The 21,253-nt window shown below is 55.2% G+C and overlaps 1 protein-coding gene across 2 annotated transcripts in view; it reads left to right on the top strand.

Moving 5' to 3' along the window:
* Positions 1-21,253, top strand: part of CHST8 (carbohydrate sulfotransferase 8) — a 142,875-nt gene that overhangs the window by 58,037 nt on the left and 63,585 nt on the right. The window contains exons 1-2 of one of the 2 annotated variants that reach the window (XM_034639201.1): positions 2,848-3,095; positions 6,984-7,199. In XM_034639201.1, the coding sequence (XP_034495092.1) occupies positions 7,070-7,199 (130 nt within the window). In that variant the 5' untranslated portion in view covers positions 2,848-3,095; positions 6,984-7,069. Of the gene's footprint in view, positions 1-2,847; positions 3,096-6,983; positions 7,200-21,253 lie in introns of those variants that run through there. The other variant, XM_034639200.1, reaches the window with a different exon arrangement.

Genomic DNA, 21,253 nt, shown 5'->3' with positions numbered 1-21,253 from the left:
CAGATAGATTCCTTATCTGTGTTTTGTTTGGCTTGTTTTCTAGGGCTTTGTCTCGTTCTTGTCTTTGAATCCTATACCTCTGCCTCCTCACTTTGTCTGACTCTGTGTTATATATGTATATACATGGTGTTCCCCTACGTGGGCTGAGAGCACCAGCCAATTATGACTGGGGGTGCACTGGTGGATAGAGCCAATTCTCAGGCTGACTGTCTGTAGGAGCACAGGTGGGCTGGCTTGCCTCACATGCAGTGGGCTAAAAGGGCCATGCTCTTGTTGGTAGGGTTCATTCCCTCACTCCCTGGGTCAAGATTTGTTCTGGCGATGTGCCAGTTCTGACCAGAGCTACCTGTTGGGTGTGGGAGCTGATAGTCACTCTGGCAAGGCATGGGTCCTGGCTGGGGCTGCCCAGTGTGGGAACCACTGTGGAGGGGTGCCTGCTAGGGCGTTGGTTTGGGTGGGGCTAGGCTTCAGGGGGAATGCCAGGGCAGGGCAAGGTGCTAACAAGGTAGATAGAGAGTGTGTCAGAACTGACTCCCACAAGCATCTGACCAAGGCAAAAGGAGGGCAGGAGAAATAGCACCTGCCAGCACTTTCTGTTCCTGGAAAAAACTCTTGCAGATCCCTAACCCTCCAACACATATCCTAGAATTAGTCAATAAATCCCCTTCATGTATACCCCAGACACTTTTTAAACTGCTGCTTCTATGCTGGGTTTTGGGCCCAGTGATATAATGCACTGGCCCTTTAAGACTGGAGAATCAGTTTCCTATAAACCTCCAGCTCTTCTGAAGGGAAGCCCTGCTGATTTTCAAAGCCAGACATCATGGGGGCTCATCTTCTCTGTGCAGGTCCTCAGGGCCAGGGATGCCTGGTGTGGGGCTGATCCTCTCACTCCTCCGTGCCTGTGATATTCCGCCTGCTTGTGCGTTACCACACCTAGGGTTTGGTTCCCAACTTTGTCTCTGCCCCTCCTATGCTTCTCAATATGGCCTTCTCTTGATGTCTTTAGCTCGGGAAGATCTGTTTGGCTAGTCTTCAGGTTGTTTTCAGAGTGAGTTGTCACACATGTAGTTGATGCCTCGGTGTGTCCACAGGTGGAGGTGAACTTAGGATCCTCCCTCTCTACTATCTCCCCTCCCCCATTGACTTTGATCAACACATTCAAACTTTAATTTTGTGTAGGAGTTTCCTAACGTGATCCATTTTATGGCATCTAAATGACTTGTATATTTGTTTGTACATATATTATGTATATTAATACACATGTATATATACCAGTAGAATCTGCATTTACCTCCATGAGTGTATTAGTCTTCAAGCCCCATGATCTGCAATCTGCCCTACCAAAATGAGGATACAAATGTGGCACCTGGTGGTGAGTGTGTGTTGGGTATGTGGGAGCTGCCAGGTTCCATCAGGATCTCTAATGGAACTCACTTCCTCGCCTCCTCTTTACTCACAGGATTGGGCTACTGTTTGAGCTAATTCTAACCCAGACCTGATCAAAACAAACCCATAGCTCCCTGAAACATGCATGACCTTTTAGAAATTCCAGGTTTGTGGAGTGCCTCTCTGCAGACGGCCCAGACATCTCCATCTGTTAACCCCTGTTCACACCACATGCAGCACAGGTTATGCTGATCATCTGCCCTGTGCCAGGCACTATGCTAGGTGCTAGGAAAACAAAGATGGGGAGAGGCTGTGACACTGCTCTTGGGGCTCCAAGAGTTTGAGGCAGGTGTGCGAACACTCTCCACACGGTGGGAGAAAGGCACTTGCTCATGGGATTGGGGGGCTGAATCCCCATCCCAGATTTGGCCAGGGTGGGACTCAGTTTCTCTACCTGCAGAATTACTATCCCCTATCCTGCCTCATAAAATGCTCCGAAAATGAAGTCCGGGGCAGAGATGGTATCCATGGTGTGGTCCTACCCCTGAAAGCAATCAAAGGTATTGTAGCTGTGGCACCTTGGTGAGGCTCTCGGGAACCCCTTACTGCAGCTGTGTGTTTGCAGGCTTCCCCTCAGCCTCTTTGTGTAAGCAGTGGTGGGAAGCTTGTAGCCTAGTGGATCTGTGGGGACAAGACTTCGGGGCTGTTTGAGCCTGATTTATGCCTTGGCCTCTGCCTTGGGGCTTCCTTTCTCCCACCCAGCAGAAAATATTGGAGGGAATCCTTGCCTTGTAATGGGGAGGAGGTGAACTGCCTCCCCCAGGAGTGGGGTCACTCATGCGGGCTAGGGTGTGCAGAGGCTGGGCCCTGAGCATTTCAGGACCCAGGTCAGCGCTCTCCCGCGGCAGGCAGGGCAGGGGTCTGCAGCCCCACCTCAGTCTGAGCACTTGCAGCCATTCGTCACCCTCGCAGAGCACTGCAACTTTATGCCTACGCATAAAAACTGGAGGGACTCATCCCAGAGTTTGCTGCCGCCGCCGCTGCCGTTAGAACGGTTTTAATTAGCTGCAGGATTTTAATGAGCTGAAATCAAGAAGAACCCCATCTCAGAAGCAAGCAAGAGCCGCACACACGGAAGAACTTGTCTGACAAAACAGATGGAGGTGGTGTTCTCGGGGGACTGGGCTGTGTGCGCCGTTTCAGTGAGGAGCAAATGAGTTACTGAGGCCAGGAGGCTGAGCAGGGAAGGGGGGAGGTCAGCCCCATCGCAGGAGCCTCGGCAGGGGCTGAGCGGAGGTGCAGCCCCCTCTGCCGCCACGGTGGAATGCTTGGTGCCGGATTCAAGGTGACGGCAGTGCCTGGCTCCATTCTCCTCAAGTTGCCATAGCAGCCTCTCTCCCGATGAGCAGCTCCTCCTGGAGCCCTCAGCCGGGAGGGACGTCATTGTTCGCTCCTGCCCGTGCAAGGAGGAGACTGACTGGACAGAGAACTTTCTGGGGCCCGGGGTCCACACACCAAGTGGCTGTTCCCATGGGCACACGGCCGGACGCCTCCGGCTGCCTCCAGTAAGGCACGGGAGAGGGTCCTCACAGCCAGAGGGGGTCCTCTGGGTGACTGGGGGGAGCATCCAGGCCTTGGAGCAGCCGCAGCCAAGCGTGTCCTTGGAGCCATCCATCCATCCGCCGGCCGGCCTGTCGTGACTGGAGGTGCGTGCGTTTTGGCTGAATTCCCAAGTCCTTGCTTGTGCCCTAAAGTGAATTTTCCCAAGAGACAAATTTTTAAATCAGATAAATAAGGAAATGGGAGGAATCCTTGGCCCTGACCTGTGTCCCAGGAGGTGTTTACAAGATTAATTGGATTTTTTTTTTCTTACAGTAAAAATTGGTGATGCCATTCAGGCCTCAGGGAGAGCAAGCCGTTGGGAAAACTAGGGATTGTGAGGACAGGACCTTCTGGAAACTAAGTGGGCCGTTTATTTTTCTTGTCTTACTCCTCCTGGCTCTGCCCCTGGTTATTTGAATTTTTGTATTGTCTATTGGTCCTGGAAGGGAGGCAGGGAGGCGGGGAGGGGGGCACTTGTCAGTGGAGCCGAGAGTGATGCAGCATGCGGTGAGGACGCAACAGTCCCAGGTGGGAGCAGAGTCCTGTGAGTGTGTTTACGGGGTCCTGGGCAGCCTGGCCCCGGCCTGTGACAGATCACAGAGTCCACTCCCCAGGCAGCAGCTCGACTCCCAGGAGACAGAGACAAGCAGCCTTTGGACCAGCATCTCCCTGTTCCCTTGAAAATACCAGGTGACTTTGAAGACAAGGACCCTCGTGGAAACAATAGGGGATCAGATACGCACACTCTCTGGAGTGTCAGGTGATCTCCCATCTACCTTCCACCTTTAAAGGAAGGAGGTTCCTACGGGTTCTGTGATGTGGGCCCCCTCCTGGGGCAGTGAAGACCCAGCCACACTGCAAGCCAGTTACCCAGGAGGGGAGGCATGCTAACCTTTTGATTCCATTTGCACATGGTAGGGAGTTGGCTGGGTAGATGGTCTGCAGTGAGAACAAACACTGAGTGGAGGGCGTCTGAGGGGAAGGCTGGGGTCTGATGCTTGGGGGGAGTCAGGGAGAGCCACGGGTGCCTCTGATGCTAGCTTCCCTGCGCATGGAGAATGGAAAAGGTGCTGTATTCTCCTGGGGGGTCAACCAAAGGGAGGGTCTCTGAGACCGGACGCTTGAATGGTTGCTGCTCCTGGTGTGGTGAAGGTGCGGGTCCCAGGGCTGGCTTTCTCCCCCTGCCCCCCAGACTGGGAGCAGGGGTGTGGGCCTCATCCTGGCTCCCAGGCACGTGGGCTGCTGGAGCCTGGCTCCACGTGGAGGGTTGGGCTTGGGGTGGGTTCAGAAACAAGCGAGGACAGGTCACTGCTGCAGGACAGGGGAAGTCTGTACTGGCTTGGACGGTGTGACAGGGTGACAGACTGGGGAGAGCAGGGCACTGGCCAGTCCTTCTGGAGCCACGTCTGCAGTGCTGGCTGCTGTAAACAATGCAATGATGATTGCACGTGCTTCTAGCCCCCCCCCTTTTTTATTTTTTTCATCCAATAGAGCCTTTGGGCCAAGATTGGGTGGCACTTTATTAGCTGTATTACTGAGCAGTGGTGTACCCTAGCCATAAACTCGCTGCTCTCTTTCCCCTCCTTCCTCTCTCTTTCCCTCACCCTAGGTCAGATTGGCCTCCCGGCCTCGTGTCTGACCCAGGAGGCCGGTGCGGCTGCAGGCAGCCCGTGTATCAGGGCTTTGTGGCACTTTCTTTACAGCTTGGGGCCTTGCTGGGGACTGTCAATGGTGTGTGTGTGTGCCGTGTGTGCATACGTGTGTATGTGTGTTAAAGCCTGTGTATCTGCTCTGGAAGGGCCCTGAGCTGCCTCCCCTGCTCCCTGAGGGTCTTGTCCTTGCCGAATCCGCGTGTGTGACACACTTCCCACTCTTCTGGCTCCCTTCCGCGGGGGTTAACTCCCGGGGGGTAAGCCAACTGCTTTGGGGCAGAGGGCCTCCGCCCCCGCCCCCTGTCCTTCCCCCAGACCTCAAGGCTGGCCCGGGCAACCCCTCCACATAGTGCCTGTCATCATGAAAGGAAGGGCTGTTGAGAGTGACCTTGTCCTTCAGTGGGGCCCAGGGCCTGCACCGCTGCATGTGTGTCTTTGCAGGACAATGAGCCAGGCCCCCAGGACAGTCCAATCCCAGGCAGCCATGGAGGAAGAAGCCACAGGGTCCCACGAGGGACTTCAGGGTCTGAGCTTTTGGGGACATGCAGCTGCCTATTTTTACCCACTGCAAGCTCCATGCAGGGGTGTCCCTGGCGATGGCAGGAGCAGCCGTCTTTCTCTGGGGCAGGGGCCGTTGCAGTGAGGTCGGGGCCAATGGCAAACTGAGCCAGTTCCAGAGACAAAACAGCCCTGCTCAGTGCTGCCTCCCAAACAGAAAAGCTGGGAGGTCGTGGGAACCACCTGCTCAGCACAGCCCAGAGAGCCCTGCGCTCAGACGTGTTCCGTGCATAGAGGCCTGGGGCAGGTTAATTAAAGTTAACTGAGTGAAAACATAATTACAGAGACTGCAGAGGGGAGAAACCCAAACCTGCAATTTACCACTCTTCAGCCCCAGAGCTTTGCTGAGAACAATCTAGACCTTGGGAATTTTTGTCTGGGCTGGGGAGGGAAGGACTCCTCTTACCACTTCCTGCCTCGTGCCCCCCAGGAGCATGAGGACACAGAGGGATGATGGCTGGGGCTTCCTCCCCCAGCACCTGGGTGCCTGGTCAGGAATGGGTTCCCTGACCAAAGTGCCGTGCCCAAGGAGACTCCAGGCAGGGAAATGTCCTTGTGCCAAGCAGCACATCTGGTCTGGGGTCCCAGCCACCCACCTGTGATCTCAGAGGCTGCTGGAAGCCGCCCACCTGGCCTCAGCCTCCCTCTGAGTCGCCCTGTGTCAGGGCTGGGGAAACTCCTGCAGGGCCTTTTGGGCCGAGAGAGGGCGGTATTTCTGCACCGGGCTAGCAGGAGTGGCTGAAGGCAAGGGGACAGAGCGGCCCTCCTCTAAAAGGGGGAGTCCTGGAATCCCTGCCCGTCTAGCACGGCCTCCTGTGCAGATCCCACTTCAGCACCTGTCCCACTCCACCCATCCTCACCCCACTGCAGGAACTTACATCCTTCCTATGAGCGGATGGCCTCGGGTGCCCCCATCTTGGCCCACAGCCTGGCCCAGTTGGAGTCACTTGTTGGTATTTGGCATTTCTTGCTCTCCCCTTCAAGAGGACCCAGGGTGAGGGGCAAGTCACCTGGGCATGCTCTGGGTCGGCAGTTACCAGAGCAACAGGCGTCCATCCGCAGGAACACAAGGGATGCTGTCACCAGCCTCTGAGCCGGGGAGCTGTCAAACGCAGTCTCAGCTCCAGTCCTGAGGGCCTCAAGAGTGGGACTAGCTGTGATCTGGCCAGAGCTTCAATTCCCCCCTGACACAGCTGACTATCCAGTGGGGTCTCTATTCCGCTAGCCCCCTCATCTGTTAGGGAGACACAGCTCTGGGTGATGAGAGGAAGCTCAGGTTGGGGAGTCTCTGTCCCTGGTAGCCCCTGGGCCTAGGAGGCTCCTTCCCAAAGCATCTTGCTCTGTGGAGACATCTGTCCCCAACATCCTGCAGAGAGGAGCCAGCGCAGAGAGATCTAGGAGCTTCTCTGTCCACCAGGCCAGTTTTAAGGGACAAGGACGCAAATTGCTAGGCCTGTACCTAGGCCCTCTATAGGGAGCACACCAGTTCTTCTGGAAGCTCGGAGAACCTGGACAGTGCAGGGGCTGTTACTGGCTGTGGGTCTCTGGGGGTGCCAATATAGGAGCCCCTGCTGGGAAGCTGGTGTCCCAGCTACAGGTGGTGACTAGACTTCCCTCAGCCTCCTTGGGCTTGGAAAGGTGGAAGGGACATACCTGAGTAAGTTCTAAAGGACGGACGGATCGGGGATTATGCTTGGTCCCAGCCAGGGACTGGGGCCTCAGACCACACAGGATGTTGTGTGCCTTGGTGATGGATCCTCTTTCTCCCCGTCTGCCCCGTAGACCGTGGCCTGATGGACGCTTGCTGTGGATGATGAGGGAAGAACGCACCTCCCACGCCCGAGAGGTGACCCCGGAGCAAACCCCGGATGACCCCGCGAGCCGGAACCATGCGGCTGGCCTGCATGTTCTCATCCATCCTGCTGTTCGGAGCCGCAGGCCTCCTCCTCTTCATCAGCCTGCAGGACCCCACGGAGCTCGCCCCTCGGCAGCTGCCAGGTGAGCCCTTGCGCTCGGCCCTGCTGCCCGCTTGCCCCAGCTTTCCTGTCGGAAGGGCAGGCCTCCGTGGCTGCCCTGGGGCCAAGTCTGCCAAGAGTCCTGGCAGGCAGAGGACGGGGCCTGGCCCCCTGCTGGCGGGCATCAGCCTCTGGCCTCTGACCTCTAGCCTGTGGTCTCTGGCCCACGCCCTCCTCTTGAAATGATAGCCAAGCTCTCATCCACTTGTTGTCTTTGGTGAAACTGAGGTTTAAAGAGGATTCTGTTATCTCTTGGGGCCTCTCCCACATGGTCTGGGACATGAGAGAGGGAATGGCTTCTCCTTGAGCCCATGCCCCACACGGGACTCTGCTTCTCTGCCAGCCCTGGACCCCTTGAATCCAGGTCCTCTGGCCTGGGCAGAGAGGGTCAAGTTACCTCCTGCCTCTGCGAAGCTGAGCTTGCTCCTACTGTCCCCCTCCTTGCTGCCTGCATCCCACGTGTCCCTTGTGAGCCATGGAGGGAGCGCCCTTCCTGACCTGCAGAGATCTGCTGAGGACAGGTGGGATCCAGCGTGGGGAAAGCGGGAAGGATGATTCTGGAGCCTCAGGCAGAATATGGAGAGGGGGAGCTCAGGCAAGGTGCCTGCTGCTGAAACACAGCCTCCACTCATCTCTCAGCAGTGGGCCTGGGGGCCTTTAGCGGGGAAGTCTGTGAACACACCCCTGTGCTCCAGGACATAGACAATATGGAGGAGTAGAGGCGGTGGGTTTAGGCAGAGAGATTCCTGGACCATCCTACAGAAGAGCAGGGCCCAGCATAGGGCACCTGGCCCTCAGGGAGGCGGCCCCGGGTACTCGGGCCTGCAGCCCCCTCTCTAGCCCCACCCTCAGCTCTGGCTGGCTCAGCCGTCCTATGCACAGACTGAAGGCCCGGAGGCATCAGGTGGAAAGTCAGAAAGAGCATCAGGAGGCTAGAACGGAGCCCCTGGGCCTGGCAGCTGCTACCAGAGGCCCTGGGCGGGGAGGCCGATGAGTTCATTCTTGCATCAAGAATCAGCAAGAGGCAGCCAGGGTGGTGGGTCCCCAGGAGACAGCAGGTGAGTCACTGGTACTGACTCACTCCTGGGCCAGGCCCTCAGGGGTGGTGGCTGTCAGAAGTGGGTCTGGGTTCTCCCCAGCTCCTGGAGAAGCAAGGATGTGTAACGGAGCTGGCTCCTCTGTGGGGACTTAACAGCCTCACGTGCGCTTTAGAGTGGTCGGCGGCCCTATGCCAGCAGAAGCTGGCCCTGTAGGGCAGGGCTGTCAGGCGGGCTGAGCCCCCCCAACCCCCAGTGTACCATATCTGTGCGGAAATGAGGTCCCGAACAAGGGCCCTTAAATACGGCTTGGGGTGAATGGTGTATCCATGGGGTGACCGGTGGATCTTTGGTGCCCGATTTGGTGTGTGTGCGGCTTGGCGCACGCACGGGCAGAGGGTCCTTGTGTCCAGGGTCTGCGTTCTGTGGGATGAGCCTGGGAGAGAAGGCGTGAGCGTGTGTGGCATCCGTCTGGGCAGGGGCCACGCGCCCATCCGTGGTACCCTGCAGGGACAGATGCTATATACCTGGGGAGAGTTGGGGTCTGGTGGCCAGACCGCAGTCAGCCGGCAAAGCAGAGCGCTTGCGCATCGTGTCTTCCTGCCCCTCGCTCCAGCCTGCTGCCCCTGCGCGCGCACCCCTGCGTAGCTGGCCCACGCATGCGCCTCTGCACAGCTGCCTGGCGCATGCGCATGTGGATCTTTTCCAGTTCCAGTAGGGCCAGACCCCACAGGAGGCTGGGATTTCCAGGGTGGAGTGGGGAGCTGGGGAAGGAGTTCCGAGTCTCCGCAGGGCGTGGAGGACGACACGAAGCTTAGGCTCCTGTTCCCCTGACCTGGGGACGGCGTGGGCTTGGCTGACCCATGTGAGGAGGACGCTTGGGGCTTGGGCCGTGTTCTTCTGGCTGTAAATGGAGTCGGACCACCTTCGCCACGTGGCCGGGGATGGGCAACCTTGACGTTCTACGTAAATCACATCAAACACAGTCATAAAACTTTAAGTAATGCTTATGTTACTTTCCCTGAGCAAAGTGTTCCTGACACAGCCTGTTTGTGTTGATTTGTTACTATTCATTTATTCTTTCCCTGTACTTCTCACAGCAGCCTAATTGTGATTCGGTACCAAGAAAGCAATATCAAAGTAATTTTCCACAACATTAGTTACAATTTTCTTCTGATCTTTCAAGTGAAACAATCCCATCCTGTTGGCTTCTCTGAGCATATAAACCTTGATTACATTTATCTGTTGGAAACCAGTGCTTACAAAGTGTATGTATCCAGTTGCATGGGTGGGTGGCCCCAAGGGCCTGGACAAGCCTTCTCCCTGTGGAGTTCTGCTGGTGGGAGGTACAAAGTCAGGAGGCTTCCCTGTCATCCAGATTGGGTAAGGCCACTGGGGATGCCGCCTGGAGAGGAAATTCCACACAGCCTGCTCTGGCTTTCACAGTGCCAGCAACTTCCCTGGGAACGCAGTGTCTGGGAGCCACCATCGGTGGCGTTGACCAAGGTGGGAGGGGGAGGGTGGGCAGGGGAAGGTCCAGAAACAAGCCTGAGAGTAAGAGAGGAGCCTTCAGTTGCCTGTGGTCCCTCAGGGTCAGGGTGTTGCTCAGATTTTTCCCGTTCAGTTAAGTTATTAGGTGGTAACAGCACGCAAACCTCTCCGGGACCAGTCAGCAAACCTCACCTGACTTGTGCATCATATGGAGTCTTATGGGCTTGCCAACTTCTGTAAATCAAGCCATTTGTAGAAAATGTTTGCTATATTTTAAATCAGTCAAACCGTTTGAAATGTGAATAGCTGCTGGTTAACCTGTCTTTCACCTAAGATGAGATTTTGGTGTGTAGTGTGTATCAGAGAAGTCACCTCTCCAGTTATTTTCCGGTCTCCAATATTGCCAGACCCTGAGGCCTCAGGCAACTCACTCCTTGACCCAAGGGACTAGGCTTGCGCCTCCTCTAAGTGGAAGACACAGNTGCCTCTGCGAAGCTGAGCTTGCTCCTACTGTCCCCCTCCTGCTGCCTGCATCCCACGTGTCCCTTGTGAGCCATGGAGGGAGCGCCCTTCCTGACCTGCAGAGATCTGCTGAGGACAGGTGGGATCCAGCGTGGGGAAAGCGGGAAGGATGATTCTGGAGCCTCAGGCAGAATATGGAGAGGGGGAGCTCAGGCAAGGTGGCTGCTGCTGAAACACAGCCTCCACTCATCTCTCAGCAGTGGGCCTGGGGGCCTTTAGCGGGGAAGTCTGTGAACACACCCCTGTGCTCCAGGACATAGACAATATGGAGGAGTAGAGGCGGTGGGTTTAGGCAGAGAGATTCCTGGACCATCCTACAGAAGAGCAGGGCCCAGCATAGGGCACCTGGCCCTCAGGGAGGCGGCCCCGGGTACTCGGGCCTGCAGCCCCCTCTCTAGCCCCACCCTCAGCTCTGGCTGGCTCAGCCGTCCTATGCACAGACTGAAGGCCCGGAGGCATCAGGTGGAAAGTCAGAAAGAGCATCAGGAGGCTAGAACGGAGCCCCTGGGCCTGGCAGCTGCTACCAGAGGCCCTGGGCGGGGAGGCCGATGAGTTCATTCTTGCATCAAGAATCAGCAAGAGGCAGCCAGGGTGGTGGGTCCCCAGGAGACAGCAGGTGAGTCACTGGTACTGACTCACTCCTGGGCCAGGCCCTCAGGGGTGGTGGCTGTCAGAAGTGGGTCTGGGTTCTCCCCAGCTCCTGGAGAAGCAAGGATGTGTAACGGAGCTGGCTCCTCTGTGGGGACTTAACAGCCTCACGTGCGCTTTAGAGTGGTCGGCGGCCCTATGCCAGCAGAAGCTGGCCCTGTAGGGCAGGGCTGTCAGGCGGGCTGAGCCCCCCCAACCCCCAGTGTACCATATCTGTGCGGAAATGAGGTCCCGAACAAGGGCCCTTAAATACGGCTTGGGGTGAATGGTGTATCCATGGGGTGACCGGTGGATCTTTGGTGCCCGATTTGGTGTGTGTGCGGCTTGGCGCACGCACGGGCAGAGGGTCCTTGTGTCCAGGGTCTGCGTTCTGTGGGATGAGCCTGGGAGAGAAGGCGTGAGCGTGTGTGGCATCCGTCTGGGCAGGGGCCACGCGCCCATCCGTGGTACCCTGCAGGGACAGATGCTATATACCTGGGGAGAGTTGGGGTCTGGTGGCCAGACCGCAGTCAGCCGGCAAAGCAGAGCGCTTGCGCATCGTGTCTTCCTGCCCCTCGCTCCAGCCTGCTGCCCCTGCGCGCGCACCCCTGCGTAGCTGGCCCACGCATGCGCCTCTGCACAGCTGCCTGGCGCATGCGCATGTGGATCTTTTCCAGTTCCAGTAGGGCCAGACCCCACAGGAGGCTGGGATTTCCAGGGTGGAGTGGGGAGCTGGGGAAGGAGTTCCGAGTCTCCGCAGGGCGTGGAGGACGACACGAAGCTTAGGCTCCTGTTCCCCTGACCTGGGGACGGCGTGGGCTTGGCTGACCCATGTGAGGAGGACGCTTGGGGCTTGGGCCGTGTTCTTCTGGCTGTAAATGGAGTCGGACCACCTTCGCCACGTGGCCGGGGATGGGCAACCTTGACGTTCTACGTAAATCACATCAAACACAGTCATAAAACTTTAAGTAATGCTTATGTTACTTTCCCTGAGCAAAGTGTTCCTGACACAGCCTGTTTGTGTTGATTTGTTACTATTCATTTATTCTTTCCCTGTACTTCTCACAGCAGCCTAATTGTGATTCGGTACCAAGAAAGCAATATCAAAGTAATTTTCCACAACATTAGTTACAATTTTCTTCTGATCTTTCAAGTGAAACAATCCCATCCTGTTGGCTTCTCTGAGCATATAAACCTTGATTACATTTATCTGTTGGAAACCAGTGCTTACAAAGTGTATGTATCCAGTTGCATGGGTGGGTGGCCCCAAGGGCCTGGACAAGCCTTCTCCCTGTGGAGTTCTGCTGGTGGGAGGTACAAAGTCAGGAGGCTTCCCTGTCATCCAGATTGGGTAAGGCCACTGGGGATGCCGCCTGGAGAGGAAATTCCACACAGCCTGCTCTGGCTTTCACAGTGCCAGCAACTTCCCTGGGAACGCAGTGTCTGGGAGCCACCATCGGTGGCGTTGACCAAGGTGGGAGGGGGAGGGTGGGCAGGGGAAGGTCCAGAAACAAGCCTGAGAGTAAGAGAGGAGCCTTCAGTTGCCTGTGGTCCCTCAGGGTCAGGGTGTTGCTCAGATTTTTCCCGTTCAGTTAAGTTATTAGGTGGTAACAGCACGCAAACCTCTCCGGGACCAGTCAGCAAACCTCACCTGACTTGTGCATCATATGGAGTCTTATGGGCTTGCCAACTTCTGTAAATCAAGCCATTTGTAGAAAATGTTTGCTATATTTTAAATCAGTCAAACCGTTTGAAATGTGAATAGCTGCTGGTTAACCTGTCTTTCACCTAAGATGAGATTTTGGTGTGTAGTGTGTATCAGAGAAGTCACCTCTCCAGTTATTTTCCGGTCTCCAATATTGCCAGACCCTGAGGCCTCAGGCAACTCACTCCTTGACCCAAGGGACTAGGCTTGCGCCTCCTCTAAGTGGAAGACACAGGGAACAGGCCAGAATCAGGAATAACATATCCTAGCCTGCTGGCACTGGGGACGCAGAAGACAGAGTCCAGATGTGTGGCTGGACAAACTGAAATTTTATGAGTGGTCTTTGTTTATGAACTTCTTATTACGGAGGGTTTGGCACACACACAGAAGAGATGAGCAGAACGCAGTGACTCCAGGCACCCGGTACCAGCAGGCTCTCTCAGGGTCTGCCCCACCGACAGCCGCTGGCACCTCCCTCCTTCTGACTTTTGAAGCATAGACCAGATAGCGTATCAATTCAGCTGTAAATATTACAATGTATTGCTCAATTTAAGAGACAACTGTTCTTTTTAAAACATCCAACGATNGGCCTGCAGCCCCCTCTCTAGCCCCACCCTCAGCTCTGGCTGGCTCAGCCGTCCTATGCACAGACTGAAGGCCCGGAGGCATCAGGTGGAAAGTCAGAAAGAGCATCAGGAGGCTAGAACGGAGCCCCTGGGCCTGGCAGCTGCTACCAGAGGCCCTGGGCGGGGAGGCCGATGAGTTCATTCTTGCATCAAGAATCAGCAAGAGGCAGCCAGGGTGGTGGGTCCCCAGGAGACAGCAGGTGAGTCACTGGTACTGACTCACTCCTGGGCCAGGCCCTCAGGGGTGGTGGCTGTCAGAAGTGGGTCTGGGTTCTCCCCAGCTCCTGGAGAAGCAAGGATGTGTAACGGAGCTGGCTCCTCTGTGGGGACTTAACAGCCTCACGTGCGCTTTAGAGTGGTCGGCGGCCCTATGCCAGCAGAAGCTGGCCCTGTAGGGCAGGGCTGTCAGGCGGGCTGAGCCCCCCCAACCCCCAGTGTACCATATCTGTGCGGAAATGAGGTCCCGAACAAGGGCCCTTAAATACGGCTTGGGGTGAATGGTGTATCCATGGGGTGACCGGTGGATCTTTGGTGCCCGATTTGGTGTGTGTGCGGCTTGGCGCACGCACGGGCAGAGGGTCCTTGTGTCCAGGGTCTGCGTTCTGTGGGATGAGCCTGGGAGAGAAGGCGTGAGCGTGTGTGGCATCCGTCTGGGCAGGGGCCACGCGCCCATCCGTGGTACCCTGCAGGGACAGATGCTATATACCTGGGGAGAGTTGGGGTCTGGTGGCCAGACCGCAGTCAGCCGGCAAAGCAGAGCGCTTGCGCATCGTGTCTTCCTGCCCCTCGCTCCAGCCTGCTGCCCCTGCGCGCGCACCCCTGCGTAGCTGGCCCACGCATGCGCCTCTGCACAGCTGCCTGGCGCATGCGCATGTGGATCTTTTCCAGTTCCAGTAGGGCCAGACCCCACAGGAGGCTGGGATTTCCAGGGTGGAGTGGGGAGCTGGGGAAGGAGTTCCGAGTCTCCGCAGGGCGTGGAGGACGACACGAAGCTTAGGCTCCTGTTCCCCTGACCTGGGGACGGCGTGGGCTTGGCTGACCCATGTGAGGAGGACGCTTGGGGCTTGGGCCGTGTTCTTCTGGCTGTAAATGGAGTCGGACCACCTTCGCCACGTGGCCGGGGATGGGCAACCTTGACGTTCTACGTAAATCACATCAAACACAGTCATAAAACTTTAAGTAATGCTTATGTTACTTTCCCTGAGCAAAGTGTTCCTGACACAGCCTGTTTGTGTTGATTTGTTACTATTCATTTATTCTTTCCCTGTACTTCTCACAGCAGCCTAATTGTGATTCGGTACCAAGAAAGCAATATCAAAGTAATTTTCCACAACATTAGTTACAATTTTCTTCTGATCTTTCAAGTGAAACAATCCCATCCTGTTGGCTTCTCTGAGCATATAAACCTTGATTACATTTATCTGTTGGAAACCAGTGCTTACAAAGTGTATGTATCCAGTTGCATGGGTGGGTGGCCCCAAGGGCCTGGACAAGCCTTCTCCCTGTGGAGTTCTGCTGGTGGGAGGTACAAAGTCAGGAGGCTTCCCTGTCATCCAGATTGGGTAAGGCCACTGGGGATGCCGCCTGGAGAGGAAATTCCACACAGCCTGCTCTGGCTTTCACAGTGCCAGCAACTTCCCTGGGAACGCAGTGTCTGGGAGCCACCATCGGTGGCGTTGACCAAGGTGGGAGGGGGAGGGTGGGCAGGGGAAGGTCCAGAAACAAGCCTGAGAGTAAGAGAGGAGCCTTCAGTTGCCTGTGGTCCCTCAGGGTCAGGGTGTTGCTCAGATTTTTCCCGTTCAGTTAAGTTATTAGGTGGTAACAGCACGCAAACCTCTCCGGGACCAGTCAGCAAACCTCACCTGACTTGTGCATCATATGGAGTCTTATGGGCTTGCCAACTTCTGTAAATCAAGCCATTTGTAGAAAATGTTTGCTATATTTTAAATCAGTCAAACCGTTTGAAATGTGAATAGCTGCTGGTTAACCTGTCTTTCACCTAAGATGAGATTTTGGTGTGTAGTGTGTATCAGAGAAGTCACCTCTCCAGTTATTTTCCGGTCTCCAATATTGCCAGACCCTGAGGCCTCAGGCAACTCACTCCTTGACCCAAGGGACTAGGCTTGCGCCTCCTCTAAGTGGAAGACACAGGGAACAGGCCAGAATCAGGAATAACATATCCTAGCCTGCTGGCACTGGGGACGCAGAAGACAGAGTCCAGATGTGTGGCTGGACAAACTGAAATTTTATGAGTGGTCTTTGTTTATGAACTTTTTATTACGGAGGGTTTGGCACACACACAGAAGAGATGAGCAGAACGCAGTGACTCCAGGCACCCGGTACCAGCAGGCTCCCTCAGGGTCTGCCCCACCCACAGCCGCTGGCACCTCCCTCCTTCTGACTTTTGAAGCATAGACCAGATAGCGTATCAATTCAGCTGTAAATATTACAATGTATTGCTCAATTTAAGAGACAACTGTTCTTTTAAAAACATCCAACGATTCTTTAATATCATCCAATACCCAGTGTTCAAATTTCTAGCTGAATCACAAATATTATCAGTACACTTATTTCCACTTTGTTTTATCCAGGATCTAGATCAAGCCCACACATTGGGCTTTTAAGTCTTTTAAGTCTCGTTCAATCTGTAAGATTCTCTCCTCATCTTTTCTTTTTTCTCTTGCTGTTTATTGGGGGAAACTGGGTCCCAGGTCCTGCTGAGTTTCTCACTGTTGGGGTTTTTGTCGATTGGGTGTGTTCAGTATATTTCAACGTTGTTTTCTGCTTTTCATATTTCTTGTAAATTAAGTAAATCTAGCACCTTGATCAGACAAGGTTTGCGAGTTTTTTTCTTTTCTTTTTTTTAAGATTTTATTTATTAGAGAGAGAGAACACATGTGCGTGTGTGCACATGCCTGGGGGGGGCAGAGGAAAAAGGAGAAGCAGACTCCCCGCTGAGCAGGGAGCCTGACGTGGGGCTCTATCCCAGGACCCCAGGATCATGACCTGAGCCAAAGCAGACACTTAACCAACTGGGCCACCCAGGTGCTCCTCTTTTCTTTTTGGGGGGCAAGAATGCACATGTGATCCTCCGTTCTTCCATCAGGAGGCGCACATCTTCCTGGCTTTCTTTTGCGATGCCAGTTAGCCACTGATGAGGCACCTGGCTGCATCCATTCATTCAGGGCTGCATGATGCAGTGTTCTGAGTTTATCACTCCTCCTTCATTCTTTTAAGTGGGATGGATTTTGTTTTAATGGGGCGAGGTGAGTCGTTGTTAGTGACCCATGCAGCCAAAGTGATGGCGGATTGATTGGTTTATTCATTGGCAAATAAAAGACCATGACCTTATGATACAGATTCTGTTGCAATCACAGTATAAATAGTTCTTTTTTCTTTCCTTCTTTCCTTTTTTTAATTTTTTTTTTTTANAGTGATGGCGGATTGATTGGTTTATTCATTGGCAAATAAAAGACCATGACCTTATGATACAGATTCTGTTGCGATCACAGTATAAATAGTTCTTTTTTCTTTCCTTCTTTCCTTTTTTTAATTTTTTTTTTGTTTTTGGTTTCTAGAGTGAGTTTCCTTAAAGCGGGGCCACCCCATGTTTCAGAGAAGTAAGTGTGTGGCTTTCCTGAAGCCGTGGAGTTGTGGCTGGCAGAGCTGGGGATGGGGCTGATGCTGGAGTGTCGAGGACGGAGGCAGCCACAGTGCCAGCAGGGGTTCGTGCTCAGGGGCCCCTAGTGCAGACAAAGGGACTGGACAGCCCCTGGTCCCTTCCTGGTCTGCAACAATCTACCCAGGCCATTCCTTCCACAGCACAAAGGCATCCAAGGATGGTGATTACAAACACTGATCAGGCCTTTGCCACATGCCAGATCCTGTGCCAAGCCCTTTATGTGTTTTAATACATATAATTCTTTTTTGTTTGTGTTTTTTGTTTTGTTTTTTAAAGATTTATTTATTTGAGAGACAGAGCGTGAGCGGTGGGAGGGGCAGAGGAAGAGGGAGAGTTAGAGAAGCAGACTCCCCACTGAGCATGGAGCCCGACACAGGGCTCGATCTCACAACCCTGAGATCACGACCTGAGCCAAAATCAAGAGTTGGACACTTAAACGACTGCACCACCCAGGCACCCTGGTACATATAATTCTGCTAATAACTCATTACTCCCATTTAGAGATGAAGAGCTGAGCAGTCGTTGGGTGGGCCCACGGCAGCACTGTTCTCAGTGCATTACTCACTGCGTACTGGGCACTGTGCCAGGCACTTCACACTGAATCCTTTCAAACAGCCATGATTTAAGCGCTATTACACCATCTGACAGATGAGACTACTGAGACAAGAGAGGTTAAGAGCCGTGCCCTAGACCACACGGCTTAGGGTTTCAGAGCTGGGATCTGTCCTTGGGCAGCAGGCTATTGCCATACACCTGCTCCCCTCTTAACTACCATGATGGTCCCTGTTGCCTGCCCTGGCCTCAGAGCAGAGCCGGGCAGAGAGAGCCTGGATGAAGCCTTGGAGGTGTGCGGGGGGTTGGCATGGGAGGAACTCCCAGCGGATTAGGGACCAGAGTGCGACCTGTCGGTCTAGACTCGCACTGCAGACCCACAAGCCCTTTCTTGGAGCATTTCAGAGGAGCGAGCCTTAGCTCCAGGCCAAGGGGAGCTCCCGGGGTCCTGAGGTGGGGATAGCCATTAGAGAGCTCATGTCTAGAGCTGTGGGCAGGAGCAGAGGAGGGGACAAGAGCACGAGGAACCCAGCGGGGAGGTGCAGAGTGCTGCAGGAGAGAAGGCAGGATGGGGGGGTGGGGCGCAGAGACCAGAGGGGGTGGATCCAGGGGTTCGGGGGAGAGTCGGCAACTCCATGGTGGGACAATGCTGAGGGTGAGGAGGGCTGCTGTCTCAGGTCAGGGTGACTCTGGCTGGCCCTGGCAGACTGGGTCGGGCGTACCACTCACTGTGGCAGACGCACCACATGGGGAGCAGCTTGGGGGAGGGGGCTGGAGGTGGGCAGAGCTGCTCGGTAAGTCCTCCACCTGGGACTCCAGACTCACAGGCTGCAGGAACAAGCTCCCCTCCCCTCCTCCACCTGCCTCTCTGCTCTCAGGCCGCATACTCACTTCTTCCGCCTCCTACACCCAAGGGCAGGGTCGTGCTGGAGGAGCCAGGAGGGCTGCCTGGAGGAGGGGAGCTGAGGGTGGCTTGTTTGTCTTCCGTAGCACACAGCAGGTGACCAGGTGCCGACCTAGCGCGGAAGCTGTGAAGTAGATTGGGTGAGACTCTCTTGGAGCCTTGGGCCTCTCTCCAGAGCGCGTGGCCCAAGCATCTTGCCTAGTGTCTCACAGCTAGAAATCGACAGAGCCACAATTCCACTGCCCAGGAGCCCCACCAACCTGGGGGCTCCTGCTTTTGTGCCCTGGAGGCAGGGATGTGTTGGCTGGAGAAAGCATGGCCCTCACTCTTGGTCCCATGGTTACCAGGGACACAGCCCTGCCCGCACCAGTGCTGAGCCTACACTTGGCTCGTGTGTCTCGTTTCTACAGCAACTCTTTGCCAGGGATGTCCCCTTGGAGCCCTGAGAACACTGCCAGGCCAGAGGTGCTGGGTGGGCCGAGGCCGCAGGAGGGACTGCCAAGGGGCTGTCAGCAGCTCCCCCGTGGGAGGTTGACGGAGTAGCCAGAGGTGGGGTGGCTGTCCCTCCTCTACCCCCGCTGGCCCAGGGGAGGGACAGCCTGCCGGCGCCGGGGCATGGAAGCTCCTGCTCCTTCCGGGCAGGGCAGCCAGCCCCCCTCCCGCCCCAGTTTCCGTGCAGCCATCTGCATTCCCCGGGCAGGTGGGTTTTATTGGAACCCTCTTGAGTCTGTTTCCTGAAACCATTTTCCACTAGCATTGCAGAGCACCATATATATTTTCTACAAACCTTGCGAGGCTGACACATCCTTGTTGTGACTGTGAATATCAGAAGTGACACGTAATTGCAGTGATCCATCCTGTTAAGTAGCTGGCAATATATCATTGCGAAATCAGCAGGGCTGGGACTCTCAGAACCCGGTGTTTCTGAACAACGCACCTGCAGCGTGTTCAAACTCGTTCACCAAACGGCGCCGAGGGCTCGCGTGGGCCGCCTCACCCTCCCGCACCTCGCTTTTCTGTGACCACAGCAGAGAAAATTCTACTCTAGTTAAAACCACCCACTGTGGTCCCTACGAGTCTTTGGAGAGCCCTCTCCTCGTCACAGAATGCACCGGGTTCAAAGTCGAGGCCGTGCGTCAGGATCCTTGCAATGCTGCTCCGTGCAAGTGTGGCCCTTGGGGCTTCTTGGCTCCCCTTTATCCTTGTAATCTCCAGGGCAGCTCTGTGGGGTTCCTTCTGGGGCCACGGGGTAGGCAGTCATCACTGTGCCGGCGAAGAGAGGGAAACCTGTGGCCTCAACAATGGCAGGATTGGAGACCCACATGGCCAGACCCAGGGGCGTGATGGCTGCGGCCGCCTCGACAGGGTGGGTGCACTGAGGCAGAGGCTGCATATTTGGGGGGCACCATTCACATTGTGTTCTATGTAATTCTAAAGAAGTGTTGACTTAGACTCTGGGGTCAAGGGTGCCCCCTGCAAGTGCGGAGGGCAGTACTGATGGAGGGGGACAGACTTGGGTCCCCCACATGTTAGTCAGCCAAAAGCTGCCGGAAAGGGGGTCGGTGTCAGAACACTCAGCCCTCAAGCATGGGTACCTGGAGCCCACTGATTTGGTGGGCCCTGGGGTGCTGGCTTTGGAGTCTTGTCTGGAATCTGCTTTTGGAAATGGGGTTCATGAAGGACCCTCACTGCTGCCCTCCCTGGAAGACCTTGTGGGCCTGTTTCTACAGTGGGAGTTTCCCTGTCCCCACCCTCTCTCACTGCGACTGGCCCGTTCCCAGTGGTACCCCTGGCCCGCAGCTCCCCGGCATCTGCTTCTCTGATTCGGCATCTGCTTCTCTGATTCGGGCCTCAGATGTTCCCCCCATCCTTGCAGAAGATGTCCCGGGGGTCTCCAGCCAGAATATCACTTTCCTTTTGTCCGTTAAAATATGCTAAATGAAAAATAATGAACATGTAGGAACTAATAACAGGAATCACCTTATTAAATTAGGAAACAGACATCATATCGCTGTAATCTGGAAATTGATATTAATAGAAAATGGTCCCAGAATTGTTATGCTAAAGGTTTCTAGGGGTGGGGGAAATTCAAAAGGAGAGCAGAAGGGAACACTGGGGCACCAGATCCAATAAGAGCAAGACTTCAGTTTTAAAGAAACTAAAGGGAAATGATAAAAATAGGAGACGGGGTCACTGCGTGGTCTGAGTCCTGGACGAACATGGCTCAGAAAGCCACAGAGCCCCACGTGCGTGTACGATGATAATTCTTTAAACGAGACGATGTAATTAAGCTTCAGTGTGCGTGACATATCGTGAGAGTCACATTCCTTGGCATCTGGCACCGACCCCGGCCCTTTCCTTTTTCCTCCACACTGGGAGGCAGGCACGATTGTCCTCAGCTCGGACTCCAGAGAGGGTCAGTTGGTGGCCCCAAGTCTTGTGTCCAGGGTGGCCCGAGCCAGGACTCGAACCCGGATTGGCCTGATTGCAAAGCCCCTCCTTGGCTCACCCTGCCCTCCTTGCCTGTTGCTACTGGTAGATGTCACGGTCTGCGTTTCTTGTACGTTCTGATGTTTTTCTGCTATTTCCTCAAAGTGCATTCCTTGCCAACAGCCAGTGGCAGCCGGACATGCTGACCCCAGGCCCCAGGCTTGTCTGGCAGCTTGGCTTGGTAGAGCCCACACAAAGCCACCTTCTAAAATTACAGGCTGGCTGGACAACTGTGTCTCCTATTGTGTCCGGGCCTGGGCGGGGGGCCGAGTGGGGCCTGCACCGGCTCCCGGAAGCCCCAGTTTCAGGTTGTGTGGCCATGGCGGCCTACTGTTCCCCCAGGCCCCTTACTTGGGAATGAATCGGGCTCTGTTCACCCGTGATGTGAGTCACGGCTTGGC

Source organism: Ailuropoda melanoleuca, chromosome 12 (genome assembly GCF_002007445.2).
Source record: "Ailuropoda melanoleuca isolate Jingjing chromosome 12, ASM200744v2, whole genome shotgun sequence".
In the NCBI taxonomy this organism is placed as follows: domain Eukaryota; kingdom Metazoa; phylum Chordata; class Mammalia; order Carnivora; family Ursidae; genus Ailuropoda; species Ailuropoda melanoleuca.
Note: the sequence above shows the minus strand (reverse complement) of the source record. Positions and strands in the feature narration are given on the sequence as shown.